Raw genomic sequence first — 23,511 nt, 5'->3', positions numbered from 1 at the left:
GGTTGGTAAAGTTAGTTGATAATGGTTTGTAGAGGTGGTTGTTACTGGATGGTAAAGTTAGTTGATAATTGTTTGTATAGTTAGTTGTTAATGGTTGGTAAAGTGAGTTGACAATGATTTGTACAGTTGGATGTTAATGGTTGGTAAAGTGAGTTGATAATGGTTTGTATAGTTGGTTGTTAATGGTTGGTTAAGTTAGTTGATAATTGTTTGTATAGTTAGATGTTAATGGCTGGTAAAGTGAGTTGATAATGGTTTGTATAGTTGGTTGTTAATGGTTGGTTAAGTTAGTTGATAATTGTTTGTATAGTTAGATGTTAATGGCTGGTAAAGTGAGTTGACAATGATTTGTACAGTTGGATGTTAATGGTTGGTAAAGTTAGTTGATAATGGTTAGCATAGTTGGTTGTTAATGGTTGGTAAAGTTAGTTGATAATTGTTTGTATAGTTGGTTGTTAATGGCTGGTAAAGTTAATTGACAGTGGTTTGTACAGTTGGATGTTAATGGTTGGTAAAGTTAGTTGATATTGGTTAGCATAGTTGGTTGTTGATATTTTAGTAAAGTTGGTTGTTGACTGTTGATAGTTCACAAAGTTTTTATTAGGGGTTTGTACCGTTGATTATTGAGAGATGATATGATAAATTGTACATGGTTGGTGAAGTTGAATGGTGGTGGTAGGTGCAGTTGTTTGTTAAATGTTCGTAAAGTTGATTGTTGAAATAGTTGGCTGTTGATGGTTGACAGTTGGTTGATAGTGGTTCACGGGTTAAGTTTGTTGTTGGTTGTTGATCAAACTGATTGATGATTGGTTCAATTGGTTTGTTGACGGTTGGTACAGTTGGTTGTCTATTGGTACAGATAGTGATAAATGGTTATAAAGCTAGTTATGTTTGCTGTCCCGGTTTCAAATAATGAAAATATTATTATGACTGTAACTTTTTTGCGTCCAATCACAGTGCAATATAAAAAAAAAAGAAGATGTGGTATGATTGCCAATGAGACAACTGTCCACAAGAGACCAAAATGACACAGACATTATCAACTGTAGGTCACCGTACGGCGTTCAACAATGAGAAAAGCCAATACCGCATAGTCGGCTATAAAAAGACCCCAAAATGACAATGTAAAACAATTCAAACGAGAAAACTAACGGCCTCGTTTGTATAAAAAATTAACGAAGAACAAATATGAAACACAAAAACAAACGGAAACCACTGAATTAAAGGCTCCTGACTTGGGATAGGCACTTACATAAATAATGTGGCGGGGTTAAACATGTTAGCGGGATCCCAAACCTCCCCCTAACCTGAGACATAGGTATAACAGTACATTATTTTCAGTCTTATAAAGCCTAGTGTCGAATTTGCTTTCTTGACTACATTTGAAAGGATGGTGGTCCAATTAAGATCTTCTAATTTATGTAGCCCCAAGTATTGATTGTGTTGGATTTGCTGGAGTATGTGTCCATCGAGGGTATATAATTTCTGGATTTTGTTCTTAATGCTCTCCCCTTTTTTGAATGGCTGGATCCGCCCCTGAGAATTAATGGTATCACATGTCAGTCAGTAGTCAATGAGGTTCAATTCAGTTTAACCTCCTTGTTCTAATGAAAAAAATCAGTTTCATGCACTATTTTATGTTTTTGTGTATATTCTGTTTGTTGTTTAACCTGTCAGAGTTTTATTTTTTGCACTAAAATTTCATGTTTCATTTTCTTTTTTTCAGCCTCTTATTCTTGACCATCCGAATGATGCCTGTTCCATTTTGTAGCATATTACTTGTAATAACGAAACTCAAACCAAAACAAGAGGATCAGAGTTTTGAAAAAAATACATACTTCGTAAATAAATGCTAACTGTGGTTTTCTGCAAAATTCGCCTAATTAAACAACAAACAAACGCTGTGATTTAATTGTGTATTGCAGTTTAAACACCTTTCCGAAAGGTTAAAAAATTAACTTTAATTATGTTTTATTTATGTAGTTTAATTTGTTTGGGTTCTATAATTTATAAAACGAATTTAGAACAGGTCATTATACAAGCAATTTGAAAAAAGAACTTCTAGTAGTGTAACGTGAAAAGTTTTTTCTTTTAAAACTAAAGCTTGCAGCAACTTCCAGCATACGCCATGAAAGCAAACTGTGATTTTAATGTCATTAAGTTAACTACGTTCATACACGTGAACTGTAACTGACTTCTAATGTCCTATGTATTAAGACTCAATAGGGGATTTCCTTGTAATACATAATCAACGTTAAGAGACATGAACGGTCATTATATTTTACAATTAGTAATATATATGGTGATTGTATGAAGATCAATAAGTTGACACAGATTAACAGTTAGAACTTCATTGGATACTAACTATTGACAGGACTTTGAATAACTTTGACATGGTCATTACTGACCATTGTATGTCTTTCAAGTTCATTATGGAGTCGGTGTAATAACAGAAAGATTTATTATGGTACTTGGATAACCGTGAACGAGATTTATTTTGGATTTTTTCTCTCAAAAAATCGCTATGAATTTGACAGATATAAGAAACAGTCAAAATGAGACTTTATTCACAGATAATTATAGTAGATGTAATTTCGAAGACAACATTTTACCGTTCATGTTTTCTAGATCGGCATGGTTACCACACGTTGGAGCAGGACTAGCTTATGTGTGTGTAATTCAAAACATCATCATCATTCGAATATTTCTTCAGCGGCATCTACTGTCACCGGTTTCTATATTGTTATCTGTATTAGCTCTGAGTGACACGCTTTCTGTCTTTTTCTGGTTTGTGCCTGAACATATTGGAGCGATCTTCAAATATTACAATGGAACAGCTTTTGGTGAATATAGCATGATATCGGCATCGTTTGAGAAATACCCATTTTGTGCCTTAGCGTATTGGGCGAGGAACATCTTGAGTTCTGGATTTCACTCTACCGCTATTGTGATAACAACATTACTGGGAATACAGAAAACACTTGTTATGTTATTCCCTGTGTTCAGTAAGTGCAACTTAAACAAGAGATGTGCAATAATTGTAACTATTGTTGTCTTGACGTTTTGTTTAGGCTTAGAAATGCCTTATGCGTTTTTCTTTTCTTTTAATCCAACATCAAATGGGGAATGTTGTAAAGTATTAGTTATAGACCCTTTAACGGTAAGAAGATTCTTTGATTTCTCGCATTATTTTAGATCAGGACTTTTATTTATTTCTATAGTGATACAAATTATGACAACGTTATACATCACAACCAAACTGACTTGTCTGAGGAAAACTCTGTGGACTGACAGCAAGATGGTCAGGCGTCGAAACCGTCGTTCGACATTCATTATAATCTATATTACCGTTATTTTTATCCTGTCAGAATTTCCAAGTGTGCTAGTTTCGATTTGCCTCGAGCTTAGGATCGTTAAGCACTTTACAGCATACGCCCTCCAGTACTTATATCTTATTGTTTCTTTGGGGTGTTTCTTTAACTTTTGGCTGTATTTGATCATGAGTCAGAAATTCAGAAGAGAACTAAATGTAGTGAGATATTCTAGACAATCTCGGAGATCAAGAAGCAGTTTTATCATTATATAGCAGTTTCCAAAATTAAAGGATCAGTTTTATCATTATATATAGCAGTTTCCAAACTCAAATGAACAGTTTTATCATTATATAGCAGTTTCCGAACTCATTATTTATGTTCTTGTTATACATACTGGATATATTTTGTATTTTAATAATTTGTTAATCTCAAAATAAAGCTTTATAATAGTTAATTTATTTAGACGTATATATTAAAACTCTTTGGTCGGGTTGTTGTCTCTTTTGCACATTCCCCATTTCCATTCTCAATTTTATTCAGATAATAACTTTTGTTGTTAGCCTACTATTTCGTTGACAATAAATTTCATTTTATGCTATCTGCAGCCTTTTCTAAAGCAAGACAGGCAACGGCATAACAAAAAACGGTTAAAATTTTTAAGGCCTATAATGTCTGATTCATTTAAGGAAAACTATTTAAGAAGTGACGTGCAATTTTGTAATTTTCTAACCTAGTATACTGTGGATTCATTATGTTTTGTGGGTTACCAATTTTCATGGCATTCGTGGTTAAAAATAACCACACATTTTAATGTTCAATAAAGTAAACATTTCCTTTGGACTTGTATGTGCACTTTGACAGAACCACGATACCAAATATATGCGAAAATACAATTTTATTGAAACTACGAAAAATGTTATTCACGGATAGTTATAAATCCAAAAGTAAAGTTTCAGTTTCATATAAACCTTTAAACACTTATAAACTTTAAATGTGAACTTAGAAGTTCATTAATCGCTAGTAAGATCGTTGAATAAGGAAATGTTTTTTTCTTTTTTTAACCTTAACAGGAAACTTAAACGAATAACAAGGATAATTACATTTAATATATATGTATATATATAACATATACAACTCGTCTAAACATCAACCCAACAATGTTAGATCTGTAAATTTGCATTCGCAAATTTTTGGTTCTTCCTTCGCCAGGATTCGAACCCATGCTACTGAGATATCGTGATACTAAATCGCCTGCACTGTAACCGCTGCGCTAGACCACACGATCACATAGGCTTCATAAAATGAAGCTGTCGGTGGCCGGGTGTTACCTTTCCACGTCAGTTTTAATCTAGCGTCGTACTACAGTACATAATATCTAAGGCATGAATATGTTATTACAGATCAGCTAAATTATATATAGTAAAAGATCCTACAAATTAATGTAGATACAGTCACAGAAAATAATTATATTTATAAATACGTCTGAGCTAGTGACAACTCTTCAACAGATGTATGCATCGGATAACCAGCCGAAATGGTGATACATTGCTGTGTACATTATGTCTATACAACTCGTCTAAACATCAACCCAACAATGTTAGATCTGTAAATTTGCTTTCGCAAATTTTTGGTTCTTCATATATAAGAAAATTGTCGAAAACATAATAATGAATTTAAAGACTAAAAAAAAAATTGCAGAACAGCAGAATAAGTAGAAAAATGTGGTATTGTATTCATATTTTAGTATTTTTCTACACAATTGCCTATGATTTTTTGTTTATCTCAGTACATTTTTGCACCATTATAATAAAAGTAGATTTGATAGGTCTTATTGCACATATCATTAGAACATTTAAAGTCTTACAGTGCTTATCCAGTGACCTTTGGGGTATCACATTAGCAATGACTAAAACAGTTTACCAAATTGCAGTTAGATTTCTACTCCAACTAACTGATCAACTGGTGAAATATTTTAGCAGATTGCTCAAGCAAATTGTTGTTAGTATGAAAGAGTGCTGTTAAATAAAAAGTAATACTAACCATTTTAAATAAGTTAATAGATGATACCGTTGTCAATCATTTCTAATAAAAATAATATCTATACTATAGTATGAGTCACTGAATAAAAAGGTCTAATTTTGACATGGAAACTTCTATCATAAATAAATATTATAAATTAATAGTTCAAAACATTGTTTTGTAGGTGTATATTTTATAGCTTTGTCTTCTAAGAGAAAGTTATTGTGCAATTGTGATTCGAATAATATTTTCTATACAAATTACTAATCTGCTGGCATTATAAAGGGAAAATATTTTTTACATTACTGATAATCAGCAAAATTTTCTTCTGTCTGACAAATATCAAATTTTCCCATTTAATTTGTTTGTAACATTATCTCTGTGATTATTTAACTTTTATCCTCTGTTCTGAAAGATCAATGAAATTTATTTAATGATGAAAGATGCTTTAAAATTTAAAACCCTATTATTGAACACACTCAAAGTTCTATATCATTCAAATTCCCCTTTAAATTAAGAAGGTATCACCAGCCAAGTAGTCAGCAATTTTATTTTGACATGCATTTTTATTGATATGGTAAACTTATAGATTAACAGCTGTTTTGCAAAATGTTGAATTGTTCAAAGTATAAAAGGGTTCTCTTCCAAGGAGCACAAGATAACTTATAAGCAGTTTCTGCAAAACCTTTCTAATTTGTGTCCTACATGCCCTTCAACTTCATACTAATTTTGCATATCATTTTTTTTTTATTCCAGTCGTATTGATGACTCTTTTGTAGTAAAAATCATAAGCCTGGTATCATTGATTAAATTTTTAGTGTACATTTGAACTCAATAAAAATTATTTCTCTTTAATGCCAGCAGATCAGTTAATAGTATAGAAACTATTATTCGAATCACGATTGCACAATAACTTCATCTTAGAAGACAAAGCTATTAAATATACACCTACAAAACAATGTTTTGAACTATTAATTTATAATATTTATTTATGATAGAAGTTTCCATGTCAAAATTAGACCTACTTATTCAGTGAATCATACTATAGTAAGGTATTATTTTTGTTAGAAAATGATTGTCAAAGGTATCAACCAACTTGTTCTAAATGGTAAGTAATACTTTTTGTTTTACAACACTCACTTCAAACTAACAATAATTCACTTGAGCAATCTGCTTAAATATTTCACCAGTTAATCAGTTAGTTGGAGTAGAAATCTAACTGCAATTTGGTAAACTGTTTTAGTCATTGCTATTGTGATACCCCAAAGGTCACTGGATAAGCACAGTGACATTGAAAATTAATACTAAATTATATTTGCTGGTCTAACAATTGTCCACGGTTAAATGGGAGTAATCTCCTTTTCTATTCTTACTTATACGTGAGGAGTGTAAACATAATCTTAACAGTGGATATATAAATTCTACGATTGAGGCGACGCTCATCGGTATTTATAACATATAATGTGATAGGTAAGATACATACATTCATTATATTCTAATTCTTCAAGGACAACACCTGTAACATTACTGAAAAATAACATCTGCAACGACCACTACCAAGAAAAAAAGAGGAAAAAAAAAACCAACCGCGAATTTCATGACTTAGATACTATATTCAGTTTCAATGATTTGTTTCACGACATAAACCTCCCTGATTGAAATGCAAACTATAAATTACACAGGTCTTTAGTTTATGTTTTGAATCATATTTCATTGAACCTTGGTATCGTCCGGGTTGATTCTTTAAAAGAAAGAACTATCATTCTAAACTATGCATCCAAGGTTATGCTTGTCTTACTGATATTATTTTTAACAGCTCACCCCTTATTTTTATTAATTTTGTATTTTCTTTGTGTCATAGATCAAATTGATTCGTTCAGGTATGTTCACCTGTTTTTGTAAATAAGTCTTTTGATTGAATTAAGCCACTTCAACTAGTATCTTATAGTGTGTCTTTCTATGTAGTGATGTAACCCTATTGTTTCAGGTTAGAGTGAAGGTTTGTACCTATTAAAACGGTTCCACCCGCTGCATTCGTTTGGGCCTGTCCTAAAATAGTTACCAAATGTCATCTGAAGGTACCAGGATTATAATTTGATACGCCAGACGCTCGTCAGGAACCTGGTGGTCAGTGGTTGTCGTTTGTTGATGTGGCTCATACGTGTTTCTAGTTTCTCGTTTTTTATATAGACAAGACCGTTGGTTTTCCCGTTTGAATGGTTTTACACTAGTCACTTTTGGTGCCCTTTATAGCTTTCTGTTTGGTGTGAACCAAGCCTCTGTGTTGAATCGTCACTGACTTTGACCTATAATGGTTTACTTTTACAAATTGTTACTTGGATGGAGATATGTCTCATTGGCACTCATACCACATCTTCTTATATCTGTTATCTATTTATGATTTAAAAGGCAAACTATAATTTACATTTTATTTGTGTGATAGACACATGAAGGTCACTATTGTAAGTTTGATAGCCCCATGAAGGTCACTATTGTATTCCATTATGACAGGAAGCAGATTCGGGTGAGATAAAACAACACAAGTTCATTGACATTATTTGTTAAATTTGTAGTTTACTTCAACACGGAAATGTATTGAGGATATGCAGAACAATGACATTGTGTGATCAATTTCGTAGTCGACTAGACTCAGAGTGTTTAAAAAAGTGAGTGACCTTTTTAAGATGAAAGCTCAGCCGGGTTGTTTAGCCATTTTGATTCCAACGTGTCCTTGAAAAGGTCAAAGCTTAATGTAATCTTATGATTTTGATTCGAGCGTCACTGATATGGTCATATTTATAAATCAACTGTTTACAAAACTTTTGAATTTTGAATTTCTTGAAACAATAACTTTAAGGCTTTTCTACCTCAGGAATGGATTACCGTAGCTGTATTTGGCAAAACTTTTAGAAATTTTGTTCCTAAATGCTGTTCAACTTCGTACTATGTTTGGCCTTTTTTACTTTTTTGAACTCGAGCGTCACTGATAAGTCTTTTGTAGACGAAACGCGCGTTTGCGTAAATACAAAATTTGATCCTGGTATCTGTGATGAGATTATTGTGTAGAAGGTGGAAAAGCCTAGTGTTCGTTTATTTCATTCACTAAAGATCACTAAATTGGTCTAAATATTTTGAAGCAGGATTGTAGCATTGCAATTTGATTAAGTGACCACTTACTTTATTCTTTTTCATAAATCTTAGTTTTAAATCTTTCTATAGTGTCAATTTCTAGAAAAAACTGCACATTTTTGTACAGATGTAAGTAGACGATGGAAATAAGAAATACAGATATTGAAATCTGGGACTATTGTACTGTACAATGTATCATATCTTAGTTGATATCAACTGATTCAACTGAGTCAAATATCATATACATTAGATAAAAATATCGAACAAAAGAACTGCCTAAGGACCATTGTTGAAGGAATTGGGGCTCTGACAGCCTTAATTTGACCCAACAAATATACATTTATGATATCATATGCAAAAACCTATAGATCTATGAACTTGAATATGCAAATTTATACTCTACCCTATGTCTGTCTGCTGTTCATTGCAACCATTTTGACATGTTTAAAAGTATGATATTTTACGGATTTTAACAAGATTGTCTGTTTAAATGCAAATAATTACATTAGATATATGTTTCATTATAATACGTTATTCTGATTGGCTAATTGCACATCACATGTTATTCCGTAAGCAATTGCATGAGACAATAACATTTCATTCATGATGACACGAGGTCCCACAATAAAGTGCACAGGTGAATTTAAAAATTGAACTTCATGAAAATCGTGTTTTTATAATCCTAGCTAAAAAATGTAATTATAAGTATTGAATGCTTCTTCTTGTAACTTTATAGGGTTGTAAAAGCGTTGACCGTGCGTACATTTTTAGAATGAAGCGCTTCCGCGCTTCATACAAAATGTACTTCGGTCAACTTTTTTACACCCCAATAAATTTACAAAAAGAAGCATTCAATTCTTAAATGAATGTAAACTGCTTTAAAAAAAAACCTACATTGGATACACCCTTAGAACAAAATAAATGTGTCATACAAAGATGTATTTTGATCGGAAAGCATCCTTAAGAAATATCCTGGTTGTCCTTGTAGGTAGCATCTATCGTTTAAAGTAAATACTAATAAAGTGTTTTAGATATAGGACAAAAAGTTACCTTTGTGAACTTAACCCACTACTTTATCAGAATAAATTCAAACAACCGTGACAGTATGTGACTACAGGGGAGACTTCAGCAGGGTAACCATTCCAACTTATTCACTAGTCTTATTGTATGATGGAGCAGAATCTAATTAATATACATTGATAATTACTAACTAAGCCTTATAATAACTGTCCTTATATAACAAAGCTCAAATATAATGTCCATATTTTCTGTAAATTACTTTTCGTTATTTGTCCGAATGATATTCAATGTAGAATTTCAACATGTGGAATGTTTGAATACTATAAATAATTAAGCTATGAATAATTTATCCTACTTAATTCACACCAAGGTCCGATATTACAGAATTTTTCATACACTGTGGTTAAGAAACGAAACCACGTGTGATTCTGATTTCTTTTAACATAGCACTTGTTTCTGCAATTACTTAAATCAGGTACACTCGCGATTGTGAACAAAAATATATAACAAGGTGCTTGCTTTCTCGAGAACATGAAACCTCCAACTGATCACCAAACAAATCCTGCTTAAATTTTCGGATTTTGATTTGAAATAATTGACTGTGAATAAGGTATTGATCTGTTAAAACAGCTTTATTGAACATATGTAAATGGGTGTACTATTTTCTTGCACACGTCAATTAAAAGTACTAATGTTATTTTAGTTGTAAATAAAAATAGATTTGGTGTATTCAGTTACCATTTGAATACTAGTACATTTTAATGTTTTTTTTGTTTATTACTTTGGACTGTATTCTTCTTCAAGTTTAACATGCAGTTAAATATTCAAAATCTTTATCCAATTGCAGTTTCCAGTTTCTGCAAATCCGAATAACACTGACCAATTACGATATCAGCACTCAAAATGTAAAATCACAAAAACACTGAACTCCGAGGAAAATTCAATCGGAAAGTCCCTAATCAGATGATAAAAATAGTCTTATTGTAAGATTGTTTGCTTTATTTTATCTAGATGAATTTATTTTATCTTTCATATCTTCATATTAAAGTTGTTTTCTGAATGCCTTAAATTTATTCCTGAAGCATACATAATTTATACCTAAATGTTATTCATGGGTAAATATTGGGTATCAGGATGGTGTTAGTGGCAAACTCTATACACGTCACCTGCCGATCAATTAAATGTGAATTTTAGTTAAGAGAAATCTAAATTGAAAGAAAGGTAATTGTATATTTTTAATCACACATAAATATATCTCCTTCTGAGTTTTGATACTGGAAATTTGATGTTGATGGCATACCCAATAAATTTCAGCTGTTAAAAAGAAAACTCAACCTCCATCGTGGTTATTATGATCTATTATTTATTAAGAAAAATAATACTTTTCTTAGAATTTGAACAGAATTTAGAGATCAAGTCGAAAATAAAATTGCATGATGAAACTATGTGGTAATCGAGATGACACGTTTCGTTCACTTTTTATTTTTACTGCATTTTTTAGTTATACTTGAACACAGATATATATGATTAAAATGCAAGAAATTAACTAAATCGCCCTCAATGCCATATTTAAGCATTTAAATGAGATTAAGTTGCAATGAATCTGTTATAGGATCAGTACCCCCACCCCGTTTCCCATCCTAATTGTATTTATATTTTATATGAGCAACAAACAACCCAAGTATCTATATTTAAATACAATTTAAAAAAGAACACATGATAACAGGATTGATAATATTTTTAGTAATTATCTGTAGTAACTCTAAAAAAACAATGCAGCAAATGTGTCCAACTATCCAAAAACAGATAATAATAATCAAATTGAAAATTTCAAACCAGAATGGATTTTAATATAAATTTATATGGTTAACTGCATATCAATGTTCTCCAATCCAAACTGATTCTGTGATACTTAGTTATTCCCCTGTAATAAGGATATTTTATTATGAAGGCTAACCCATATCCGTTCCATAAGTGGAAAAAAAGTAAAATCACAAAAATACCGAACACCGAGGAAATTTCGAAACGTAAAGTCCCTTATCACATGGCAAATTCAAAAGCTTAAACACATCAAACAAATGGATAACAACTGTCATATTCCTGCTTTGGTATAGGCATTTTTTATTAAGAAAATGGTGGATTAAACCTGGTTTTATCTCTCACTTGAATGACAGTTGCACAATCCATTATATTGACAACGATGTCTGAACAAAACAGACAGAAATGTTAGGATTTTTTTTTTTTTTAAATTGAGATGCAGCAGTCAACATTGTGTTATATTCTTAATCACTATAAAACAAACAAATATGTAACATATCTTTTAATAGTAATTATTGCAGCAGGCCATTTCTCTAAACTGTATTTAAACCTTTAGCAATAACAATAAAAGCACAAAAAGTTCTCAAAGGGTTTATATAATCTAATAGTAATTATTGCAGCAGACCGTTTCTCCAAACAGTACCAAAAGGTTTAGCAATAACGATAAAAGCACATAAAGATCTCAAAGGGTCTATATAATTCAATAGTAGTGATTGCAGCAGGCTATTTCTCCAAACTGTACCAAAAGATTTAGCAATATCGATAAAAGCACAAAAAGTTCTCAAAGGGTTTAAATAATTTAACAGTTACTTGTAATTTTTGCGGCAGGCCATTTCTCCAAACTGTAACAAAAGCTTTAGCAATCTATAAAAGCACAAAAAAGATATCACAGGGTTTATATAGTTTAATAGTACTTATTTCAGCATGCCATTTCTCCAAAATGTATCAAAAGCTTTAGCAAAAACGTTAAAAGCACAAAAGATTTCTCAAAGGGTTTCGTTTTTTCTGTATATTTCTGGTGGTAAATTGAATGTGCACCCTATCCATGTATGAGTGTGGCAAGTACAGTGATTACATCCATCAGCACATGTAAAATGTTCGTTCTCTCTAAACACTCTACCACCATTGTCACATGTACCTGAAACGAAAAAAATAGACATAACTGTGTTTTTCTTATGTAGTATCAATTAAAGACCGCTGCGGAAAAATTCATTAACAACTTTAGGTCACCCTACGGTCTTCAACAGAGCCTAGCCCATACCACATAATCAGCAATAAATAGTTCAAACGAGAAAACCAACGGCTTTATCTATTTAAAAAAAAAATGAACGAAAATCAAATATGCAACAAACGACAATCACTGAATAACAGGCTCCTGACTTGGGACAGGCACATACATAAATAATGTGGCTGGGTTAAATCAAGTGTTTTAACACAAGAAATAAGAATCTATTATGTTGCAATTGTTTATGCATCAAATTGTAGGATCATGAGATAATTTTGAAAGTCGAAAGGATGAAAACAAGGTAAATATCATTTAAGATCACCATTTTCTTTTCATTACTGAACTAGACACTAGAAACTTGGTTTAAACGACCGTCATACAAATGAGAAGTGTCACTAGCTTTAAAACTAGGTTAAACCAACCATTTTCTGGAGAAAAGGACACCTGTCCCTAGTCATAAATTTGGCAGTTGTTTTCCTTTCTTTTAGTGTGGTTGAGCTTTAGATCTTGATATTCATCAATGGACTTTTCGTTTTTAATTATCTTTGGAGTTCGGTATTTTAAGGTTTATGACCTCTTCTGTAGCCATTTTTGTACGAACTTTTCAAACTGCAATGGTATCAAAACAACAATATAATGAATAATAGAGATAGGCTATTTTTTGCATTATCCCATAGCTGCCAACTTTTGAAAATGCCCATGGGGGGTTTGCGTGCAAGATGGCTGTCATAGTCCTAAAAAACCTTCTCGGGGGCCTTCAAATACATTTTAATGTTGCTTTTTTTTGGCTTCGTCATAATTTTATAAGCCTACAGTCTTTGTAAATTAACTGTTTTGTTTAAAATTGTGGACAAAATTGCTCTTCCAAATATTTCAATTTGGGAACCCCGGAAATCCCCCGCAAAAAGTGACAGTTGTCAGGTATGTTATCCAAGGGGAAACTTGATGCAAAACATTGTTATTTACTGTTTCATTGCCTTTAATAGAAAAAGAGGAATTTGTGGCAAATAAACAAAGATTGTTATAGAAAATCCACAGCCTTCAATTCTAAGATTTTTGTTATAAAATTTTAAAAATGGATTACTCACTTGCTTTTCTATGATGTGCTAGCGTTCTTGTTTACAAAAAGTTCTTAGCAACCTGTAAATTGAAAAACACCTCGTGCCGAGTCACATATCTCGAGCGCACACAAAAAGGTGCACTTGATTTTGTCCATATTTATATTTGATTTAACCAATAACTATATTGATAAACTTGTTTTAAGGTTCCACTAAAGTCAAAATATAGGACACTTCATAAACATCTAAACTTTGCCTGTATTTTTCAACCTATAATGAATAAAGTCATAAACTATGAGAACATATGTTCATTTAAGGTTCATGTGGACCCTATGGCTAAAATGGCCGTATTTTCTCCTCAAAATTTTCTCTGAGTACAGACAAACCTGCGCATCTGTAAAAAAATTCAGGCATAGCATGCCCTAGATAAATGAATTTTAAGTATGTTTTATGTTTTAGAAAAATAAAAACTTACCGGGATTTTGCTGTGCACTTTTTTTATTCCTCCAGAAGGTGCCAAAATAAACTAAGTTGGGAAACAGGTTTGAGAACTTCCCCTCTGGTAAAAGTTAAAGTGAGCATTTTTAATTGACATGGACATTAAATCCAGTTAATTAATAAATTTTCTAAATCATACAATGCATTTGAATTCTAATTATCTAGGGCATGCTATGCCTTAAAACTTTTCCAGGGGACCACATGAACCTTAAACATACTTTACATATACACACTGTGTAATTTGTAAATAAACTTGAAATTGTTTTGTTGTGGCTAAACCAGTTCTTGGGGTGAACACTAAATTTTCAAAAAAATCTGGAGGCCTGCAAGACGATTTAATTTGCTTAAAATTGGTATGGACGAATACTGTTACATGTAATGCAGGGCAAGCACATGGTGTTTAACAAGAACAACAAAATGTAGTATACAGAATAATAAATGGGTATATTACAAATAAAAAATAACGCAACCCTTTTATCGAAAAAGAGGTTTTCCGTATTTGTGACGTAAGTTTAGGATAGTACTAGCGTAGAATTAAGGAATAACAGTACTGTAGTTAAAGAGTTGCCACCGTCAATTGTAGATTTGACGGTCGCAAATGCAGTTTTACTGGCGACGCGTAGCGGAGACAGTAAAACGGAGATTTGCGACCGTCAAATCAAAATTGACGGTGGCAACTCTTCAACTACAGTACTGTTATTCCGATTCAAATGCATTACAATAAGAAAAAATACGATATAACTTTAAAAAATGTCTAAAACTAAAAAGTTATGGCTTTCTTTCGAAAGGGAAAACACGGCCACAAATCCAAATTTTTTATAGCAAATATACAAAATTTCGACCTCATTTGACTCAAAAAGTAGCACATGAAGGGATATTGTTTATTACATATTTGATTTAATCAGGCAAAAATGGCCTATATGGAGATTTTCATCAAACTATAAATACGGGATCAAAACTATATCGTACGATTGTTGGGCTAGAAAACTCACTCATTAATACACTGTATATGCCAAGAACTCAAATTCCACTTTAAGTCTGAATATAAGACAAAAAAACAAGCCCAAGTGTTCATGCCTCAAGGACGTAAGTCGTAACTGAAAACACAGCTGTTACACTTTAAAAATGAAACGAAACCAGTATAAATGATAAAAAGGACTAATGAAATGAAATATTTATTCTCCAAGTATTTTTCTCAAGGTGTCACGTTTTCCTTCGTTATAGCCTCTGCATTCTTTTGGTGGATATCTATTATAGCACATAGCAATTGTTGACGTGTGACATGTACATGTATTACACCCATCCGCGCAGCGAAATGAGTTGCCTTCTCTTTGGACTTTACCTTGACTAATGCATGTACCTGAAACAAAATAATTATTTATGTATCTTAAACACACTTGCCTAGTCAGTCTAATGAAAGTAACTCTTAAATTTATAAGGTTATTGCTTCTGAAGCTCTTTTCTTGATTTATTTTCATCCGGACCGCTTATACCTAAACATTTTTAAGCCAGGGATAACACTGGTTGGGGCTTGTTTTTTTTGTTTTTTTATATATAATTTCTTAATTTATCATCATGGGATATAAGATAAAGAATACCGAAACACTGACTACTGAGATGATGATATCCTAGGATCTGACAGTACATTTGCAAGAAAATTGATACTTTGCTAGTAAATGAAAGTAACACAAGGTCGAGCATGTGACCTATAAAATCACTGACCGACACATAACAATGTAAACCAGGTGTTAAAAGTACAAAATATTAAATGTCAATTATAAGAAAAGGAAAATTATTGTTTAGATTGTAGTGTGTTTTGGGGACTTTTGATGTATTTTATTTACTGTAAAATATTATGAATATTTTATACGCAAACTCAATCTGTGTAATTAATATGAATGTATAACTTATGTATGGAAAAAATATAAAATCGATTTTTTTCATAATAGAGTCCACCGTTTATCCCTGGACGTTGGATTATAGGGCCCCTTGTGTATACTTCCCTGGCTTATACAAGGTAAATCATATTCAGGTGATTTTCAATAAATGTATTTCAAGTCTTAGAAAAAAATAACACTTGATAAATTTCGTGCTTCAGAGACGCTTTTCTTGATTTATCTTTAACAGTAACACTCTAACACTTGAAAGCCAGTGATGTATAGATACGTAGAAACATTAGGAGGTATATGACCAAAAGGGGACAAACAAGAATAGCCAAATTCATCTGAGGACTATTTTGGCTTTGGGAAGTTGATACTTTAGTTTCTTCATAATTTTTATTTTATCAATTAGGAGTATTGTTAAAAATCATGTCCGCACCGAAGCGCTGACTTCTGATATGATGATACCTTCTGGGACTTATAGTCCACCAGCAGAGACATCGACCCAGTGCTAGTAAATGAAAGTATCACATGAATACCTTCGTGTTTCTGGATTTACCTTCATCTGTAACGCTCAAACATAAACAAATGCAATCCAATGATGAATAAATATGTAAAAACGTTAGGGTTGTATGATCAATAGATCCTAAAAAAATACCTAAATTCTTCTAAGGTAAAGTATTCTTGAAGGAGTTGAAATATTGGTTTCTAAATAATTTCTTTTCTAATATGGATAGATTTTTTCAAGAATGTAATAAATGGTATCCGTACCGAAGCACGGACTACCGATCAAATGATGTCCCCCGTGACAAGTATACCACCAGCAGATGTTTCGAATAGAATTTTAAAAAAAACAACAACAAAAAACATTAGATTTATTGTAAAAAAAATTATTTAAATAGCATATTTATAAAATCTTATATAACGAATGCCAACCGAATCAATACCATTAGATTTTGTTAAGAATATTATTTTTTTGCAAGTAAAATCTTCAATAAAAAATATTTTTTGAAACACGCTATCCAAATTGTTTGAAATACAGTTTTAGTTTTCAAATATTTTTCTATAGTTGCTTTGTGGTGAATAAATTAAGGAGATAGTGTCACTGCATCTTACCCTTCCGGAGCACCTGAGATCACCCCTAGTTTTTGGTGGGGTTCGTGTAGTTTATTCTTCAGTTTTCTATGTTGTGTCATGTGTACTATTGTTTTTCTGTTTGTCTTTTTCATTTTTAGACATGGCGTTGTCAGTTTGTTTTAGATTTATGAGTTTGACTGTCCCTTTGGTATCTTTCGTCCCTCTTTTATAAGATTTATTAAACAGCGGCTATACCCTTAATCTTTTATAAAAGTAAAGGTGGCACATTGTAGAGGACGGTGCATTACGTTTGCGCGCATTACCATTACATTTGCGCGCAAAACTCATTACGTTTGCGCGCAAAACTCATTACGTTTGTGCGCCGCTTTTGATTACAATTGCGCGCATTTATTTGACAGGTAAACTCAGGTAAGCTCAGGTAATAATACTTATTCATTGATAAATGTATTCAATTATAAGGAAAAGTGCCCTTTCCGTTAGTCTTAGTCACCTACTCACTTACGAGAAGCCGGAAGTGGGATTCAAGCAGGATAAGTCGGTTGCATTATATTCTATCAATACGAAGAGTTTTATATTCATCATATACTAATGATCCCCCAATAAATAAAACCACACACACCCTCATCCAACCCCCCTTGCTATAAAAAAGAAACCTTCAGCTGTTCGTGCCTTGACAAAACTAACTTAAATATTTTACGAATTTAAAAGAGATTACTGTTGGGGTACTTGTTCGCCCTGACAAATTTGCAATGAAGTTACATGTATGCTCTAAGTTATAACGAAATTTATCATGAACACTTTATATTTTGTCTTAGAATTCAATATAAACAATATATAATGAAAATATATGTTCAAAGTAAATAATTTTTAGTCATCATGGTCATATCTAATATGAAAATTAGTCATTTATATTTTGATTTTATTTATATTTTATCTTATTCCCTTTTTTACCTGAGATTACCTGAAAGATAAATGCGCGCAAATGTAACCAAAAGCTGCGCGCAAACGTAAAACATTTTAATCCCTAAATGCGCGCAAACGTAATGCGCCCGTAGAGGAATAAATTCAAGATTGGTCCTTCATTTTTTATCAATATATATAAAAATAAGGATACTGATTGTAATGTGCAAAACGTATTTTTGGAATAACTTTCATCATATATGCTCAAAATTTGCAAAACAAAAGTGTAAAACTTGTATAAGCATATGGGACTTTTATAAGCATGCCTATTAATTTATGCGACTGTCAGGTTTAATCCACCATTTTCCTCATAAGAAAATGCCTGTACAAAGTCAGGAATATGACAGTTGTTATCCATTCGTTTGATGTGTTTGAGCTTTGGATTTTTCCATTTGATCAGGAACTTGCCGTTTAGAATTTCCCGCGGAGTTCTTTTTTGTTTTGTTATTTTACTTTCTATTTTACAGTAAAAGAGATTTTACTAACAAGCAAACCACTCTAAACCATGAGAGAGATTTAACCATAGTTTTATAACAGTTACATAATCTGTTATTACCTAGGATCCAAACAAAATCTTGCTTTAAACACAATTCTGTAACGAAGCATGAAAGTAATCACACTCAGTTATGGAAATATCAAAATTGTAAAAACTTTCAACTGTGTAGTTCTATCTGTTATTTTCAAGTTCAACTTAAGACCGTATTTGGTATAATAAAATTGATTTTTAATTAATACAGCATATCTCATGTCTTATATTTCTGTTCCACTTTGAACTTACCTCTACAATAAGGACAACCCGTCTCTGGAACAATTGGATACGAACAGTCTGTTTTGGGGCAATCCCATTCAACACAATACTGTTTTTCAGATCCGCCAACACTACGACAATATCTTTCATAAAAAGCACCTTTTGGAAGACTCGGTATAGACCCATAGTCTTTGTAAACGACACATTTTTCACCGAAAATCGAGGATAATCCTGTGGAATATAAACTTATATTTGGTAAACTAATTTGAATCATTTAAAATTCAACTTTCTAGATAGCGAATGATAAATATAAGCTTTGACAAAAGTCAACTCAAATGTATTGTACTAGAAGTAATGTTCTTTTTACACAACTTTTATCCAACTTTATTTTCTGGTCACCTAGAAATAATATCTAGATTTTTTCAGTAGATTTGATGGAATTGCAGATTGAAAACTAAACAAAGGTATGTCAGCATTAATTTTTTTTATAATTTCATTTACGATTGCAGTAGAATAGATGATATTTTTGTACATGACATTAGTCATCATGTTACGTAAAAATATAAGGAAAATTCTACCTAAAATCCTATATTAGAATACTAATCAAGACTTTAATACAAGTTTTCAATACAATATTTCACATTTATATTGACCTGTTGACAAAAATATAAAAAAATCATGGATCTTGAACCACACAATTAACAGGAAATTAACATTGGACATTTCAAACATACTTATTCAGACGGGATACAGTTATCAGGTCAATGAAAATGGCATTTGTAGAACTTATAGTGAGAGACTCATATGGTCTTTGCATCGGAATTGAACACATTTATTCTAAAACCAGATTTTGGCAACATACGGGTTCTGTTCTCATATATTTTATCATGGTACGATACTAAACCCCTAACAGGAGGTATTGTGCTTGATTTTCATATGATGCAGACATACTCTTTCAATTATTAGATAGAAGTCTGGAACTGGCATGTCAGTAACTGCTGGTATCTTTTCTTAATTCAATATATCTTTGTCATTTTGCTTAGTTTCTTCTGCTACCTATTCTGACATATCAGGTGATGTGAAGATCATAAATACCCCTCGTATCGTGAAACAATCTTTAACGATGAGGAAGATGGTCTTTCTTATAAATTTAACCTGCGTCCCTTACGAAATAGTGTATATAATGAACTTACCCAGCAACAAGAAAACTAATGTGAAATTCATTTCTGTTGTGTTCTAGATCTAAAAAATAAACATTTACTTTGAATAAACTCAGTATAGATACCAAGATTGAAATTTTGTATTTACGCCAGACGCGTGTTTCATCTTCAAAAGACTCATCAGTCACGCTCTGATCTTTTAAGTTAAAAAGGCCAAATCAATACGAAGTTGAAGAGTATTGAGGATAAAACATTCCTAAAAGTTTTGTCAAATATAGCTAAGGTAATCTAATCTTGAGGTAGAAAAGCCTTTGTATTTCAAAAATTCAAAGTTATGTAAACAGTTTATTTATGATTATGACCATATCAATGATAGTAATAATGAAGAATTGATGTGGTTTTTTTTCTTTACATTTGCTTCTTTCATACATAATTCATATTTCTGTTTATATAAAGATGTTGAACTACACAAGAAAAGAGAAGAAGCATACCAGACGAACTACTACAATTTAGTGTATTTGATTAAAAAATATAGATCATGGTATTAACACCATATATTCCATCTTCATGTGTTATCTGTGATACGACGCTAAATAACAACTGACTAGGAAAAGGAACAACCGGCCACCGAAAGCTCGATTTTGTCGAGCTCAGGTGGTCGAGTGATCTAGCGCGCTGGGTATGGTGCCACGATATCTCAGTAGCATGATTTCGAATCCCGGCCAGCGAAAAACACAAAAATTGTGTCCGAAAATTTACAGATCTAAAAACAAGTTATTATCGCAAAAAAGATCAGATAAAAATATCATATCATAAAAAGTAAAATCTAAAAAGTACTAAATTCCGAGGAAAACTTAAAATGGAAAGTTCATTATCAAATGGGAAAATCAAAAGCATAAACACATCAAACGCATGAATAACAACCATCATATTCCTCACATGGTACAGGCATTTTCTTACGCAGAAAATTGTGGATTCACCAGATTGAATCAATCTGGTATTAAAGCTAGATAAACCTTTCACTTGTATGACAGCCGCATAAAATTCAATTACATCGACAACGATGTATGAACAAATCAAACAGACGTAATAGATATAATGTCAAAAATAGGGGCACGGCAGTCAACATTGTGTTACATGTGTTATGATCCTAATCACTATTAAAAAAAGATATATTTAACAAAGAAGCACAAAAGGAATATAGTAAAAGCACGTAAGTCAGAATGAAAGACAAGAATACAAAATATACCATAGCACAATAACGCAATGACGGGATATACACGTGTAAGTTCATAGCCACGTCGTATGTTCCAAAGAAACACAAACAAGCATATAAACGAAGCACATTAGCAAAAATGAAAGACAAAATGTAAACCAAAGAACAATAACACAATGACGGCATCTATAAGAGCCACGGCAAATGAATATCAGGCCGTACGGTGACCTATAATTGTTAATTTCTGTGTCATTTTGGTCTCTTGTGGAGAGTTGTCTAATTAACAATCATACCACATCTTTTTTTTAATATTCACATAAGAGCAAAAAAAACAAAAATTTGTTTTATATAATATAGACAGTTGAATCAAGTAATTGGGGAAACAAAAACGTCATGACTGCATTGTGCTCCGATGAAAAATAATGTTTAAACCTTTTAGATATTGCACATACACTTGAATAATTTATACAGCAAAATCATATTTGCTGATCCCTTACTAAAAAAAACCCAAACATTAGGTTACCCCCATATAAATTGTATGAATACTTACGGTCTCAAACTCTATGCTTTTTAATGCGTAATATTTGAAATAAAATCTACTTTTATACTATATGTTTATCTTCAGGGTGCTTTTTTATATATGTATTAAGTCCAGAAAGTGACCTCAGAAAGTGACCTAAGGTCTAACTTAAGGGCCATACATATGTTAATTTGTCAACAGCTTCTATGCCCGACATTTAACAAAAAAGATTTCTGACATATTAAAATTATGATAAACAATATGTACCTAGTGTCACTATGTCATCCGTATAGTTCGTATTATTTTTGAGTAAACAAAACTGTGAATACGGCGGAGATTGTTCATTTTGAAAAGACACCTTGATTTTAACACCTTTTTATCGATAATCATGTGGTGTTGGAAAACCATTTCTCAACCAAACACCACATGAATCTGCGAAATGATTGAAGTACTGGCTAAAGATAACGTACATTTTGAGTCTTAGTTTAGAAAAAGATGGTTAAAAAATGATATCATATAGAAATTTCCCAAAATTATGATTTTAATTATAATTTTCTTTTATTCTTATCTTCTGAAGACAATTAATATTAGATATATCATGTACTATAATATATAAAAGGGCTCCATTCATTTGGATGGATGTAAAAGTACGTAGCCACGTCTGTTGCATTTGCCCTACCGTTGTCAAATTTAAAATATTATACCAACTTGGATCATTTCGGGCATTTTTTATTTTTTTTATTTGAGGACTGCTATCCATGCAGTAATTTTAACATCTCAACTGCCACCACCTTTGGAAATTAGTGTTGTGTCAGTTCACATCGTAAATAATTATTTTTATTTTGGCATATCTTTGTAGTCTTTGCGCCGTATTTGGAACTTTTGAAATTGTACCAGCGTCTGTGATGTTCGCTTGAAGTGTATAAAATTTCAAGATTTTGATAGTGTCTCAGTTTGAATATATATTGCTAATTCCACAAATATTAATTCTCAGTTTATGTGGTTGTTATGTTTTGAAGTAATTAAGACACTGATGTATGTAAAAGTATAGCTAAGTACATAAACATGTGTTTTTTGGGCTTAGAATATAAGTGTGAAATGTGTGTTTGCTGCTTATAATGTAAAAGCTAATTATAATGTTAAGAAATAAGACATAAGACATAAGACATTTTATTTCACTAAAGCCCCCACATGGGGTATGTTAGTACAACATTTTTCAACAAACTATAAAAGTATGAACATATTTACATATTTACATTAGAAAATGGTTAACAAAGGTGCAATAATAGTATATATAATTAATACAGATATTTGACAGGAAGTACAAAATATAGTAACATATTAAGCACATGTATTAAACGGTTTTAATAACACTTTTACAAAATTTTGCTATTCCAGTAAGTGTGAATAAATCTGATGTATTCATCAATTCTTTAAATTTTAAAACATTTGGGTTTTTACATATATCTAAAGGTAAAAATTTAGCTCTAACATTGTTGAAAAAGGTACATTTGAATAAGTAATGGAACTCATCACCAAGTTCATTAGCATTACAAAGATTACAATGTCTTTCAGATCTATCAATATTAAAAAAATCTCCCCGTTTCAATGGGCAATTTATTACTAAGGCAACGGAATTTACATAAATACATTCTTAGATCAGATGGTAACACAGTTAAATCATTTCTCAAAACAAAAATCAGACTTGTATACTCTGTAATTAAGACATTTTGCAGAATTCATAACATTATTACTCCAGTTCAACATAAATTTATTACTTAAACATTTCTTGACATTCTTACTAATATTATCAGATTTAGCAATTATTTGATTATCCCACATCAAATT

At 31.7% G+C, this 23,511-nt stretch overlaps 1 protein-coding gene and 1 long non-coding RNA gene across 2 annotated transcripts; both read right to left on the bottom strand.

The window, feature by feature from the left end:
- Nucleotides 1-12,186: 12,186 nt before the first annotated feature.
- LOC134713805 (uncharacterized) lies at nt 12,187-13,699 on the bottom strand. The gene is made up of 2 exons (XR_010106390.1): nt 13,614-13,699; nt 12,187-12,438 (listed from the first exon to the last, which is right to left on the bottom strand). It is a non-coding gene; the product is annotated as an uncharacterized LOC134713805 (long non-coding RNA).
- Nucleotides 13,700-15,256: 1,557 nt separating this feature from the next.
- Nucleotides 15,257-21,829, bottom strand: LOC134716492 (kielin/chordin-like protein). The gene is made up of 4 exons (XM_063579497.1): nt 21,694-21,829; nt 19,961-20,009; nt 18,798-18,998; nt 15,257-15,441 (listed from the first exon to the last, which is right to left on the bottom strand). The coding sequence occupies exons 2-4, from the start codon at nt 19,989-19,991 to the stop codon at nt 15,257-15,259; spliced, it is 417 nt and encodes a 138-aa protein (XP_063435567.1). The 5' UTR covers nt 19,992-20,009; nt 21,694-21,829.
- Nucleotides 21,830-23,511: the final 1,682 nt, after the last annotated feature.

Source organism: Mytilus trossulus, chromosome 4 (assembly GCF_036588685.1).
Source record: "Mytilus trossulus isolate FHL-02 chromosome 4, PNRI_Mtr1.1.1.hap1, whole genome shotgun sequence".
In the NCBI taxonomy this organism is placed as follows: domain Eukaryota; kingdom Metazoa; phylum Mollusca; class Bivalvia; order Mytilida; family Mytilidae; genus Mytilus; species Mytilus trossulus.
The sequence above is the reverse complement of the archived record's forward strand: the minus strand, read 5'-3'. Positions and strand labels throughout refer to the sequence as shown.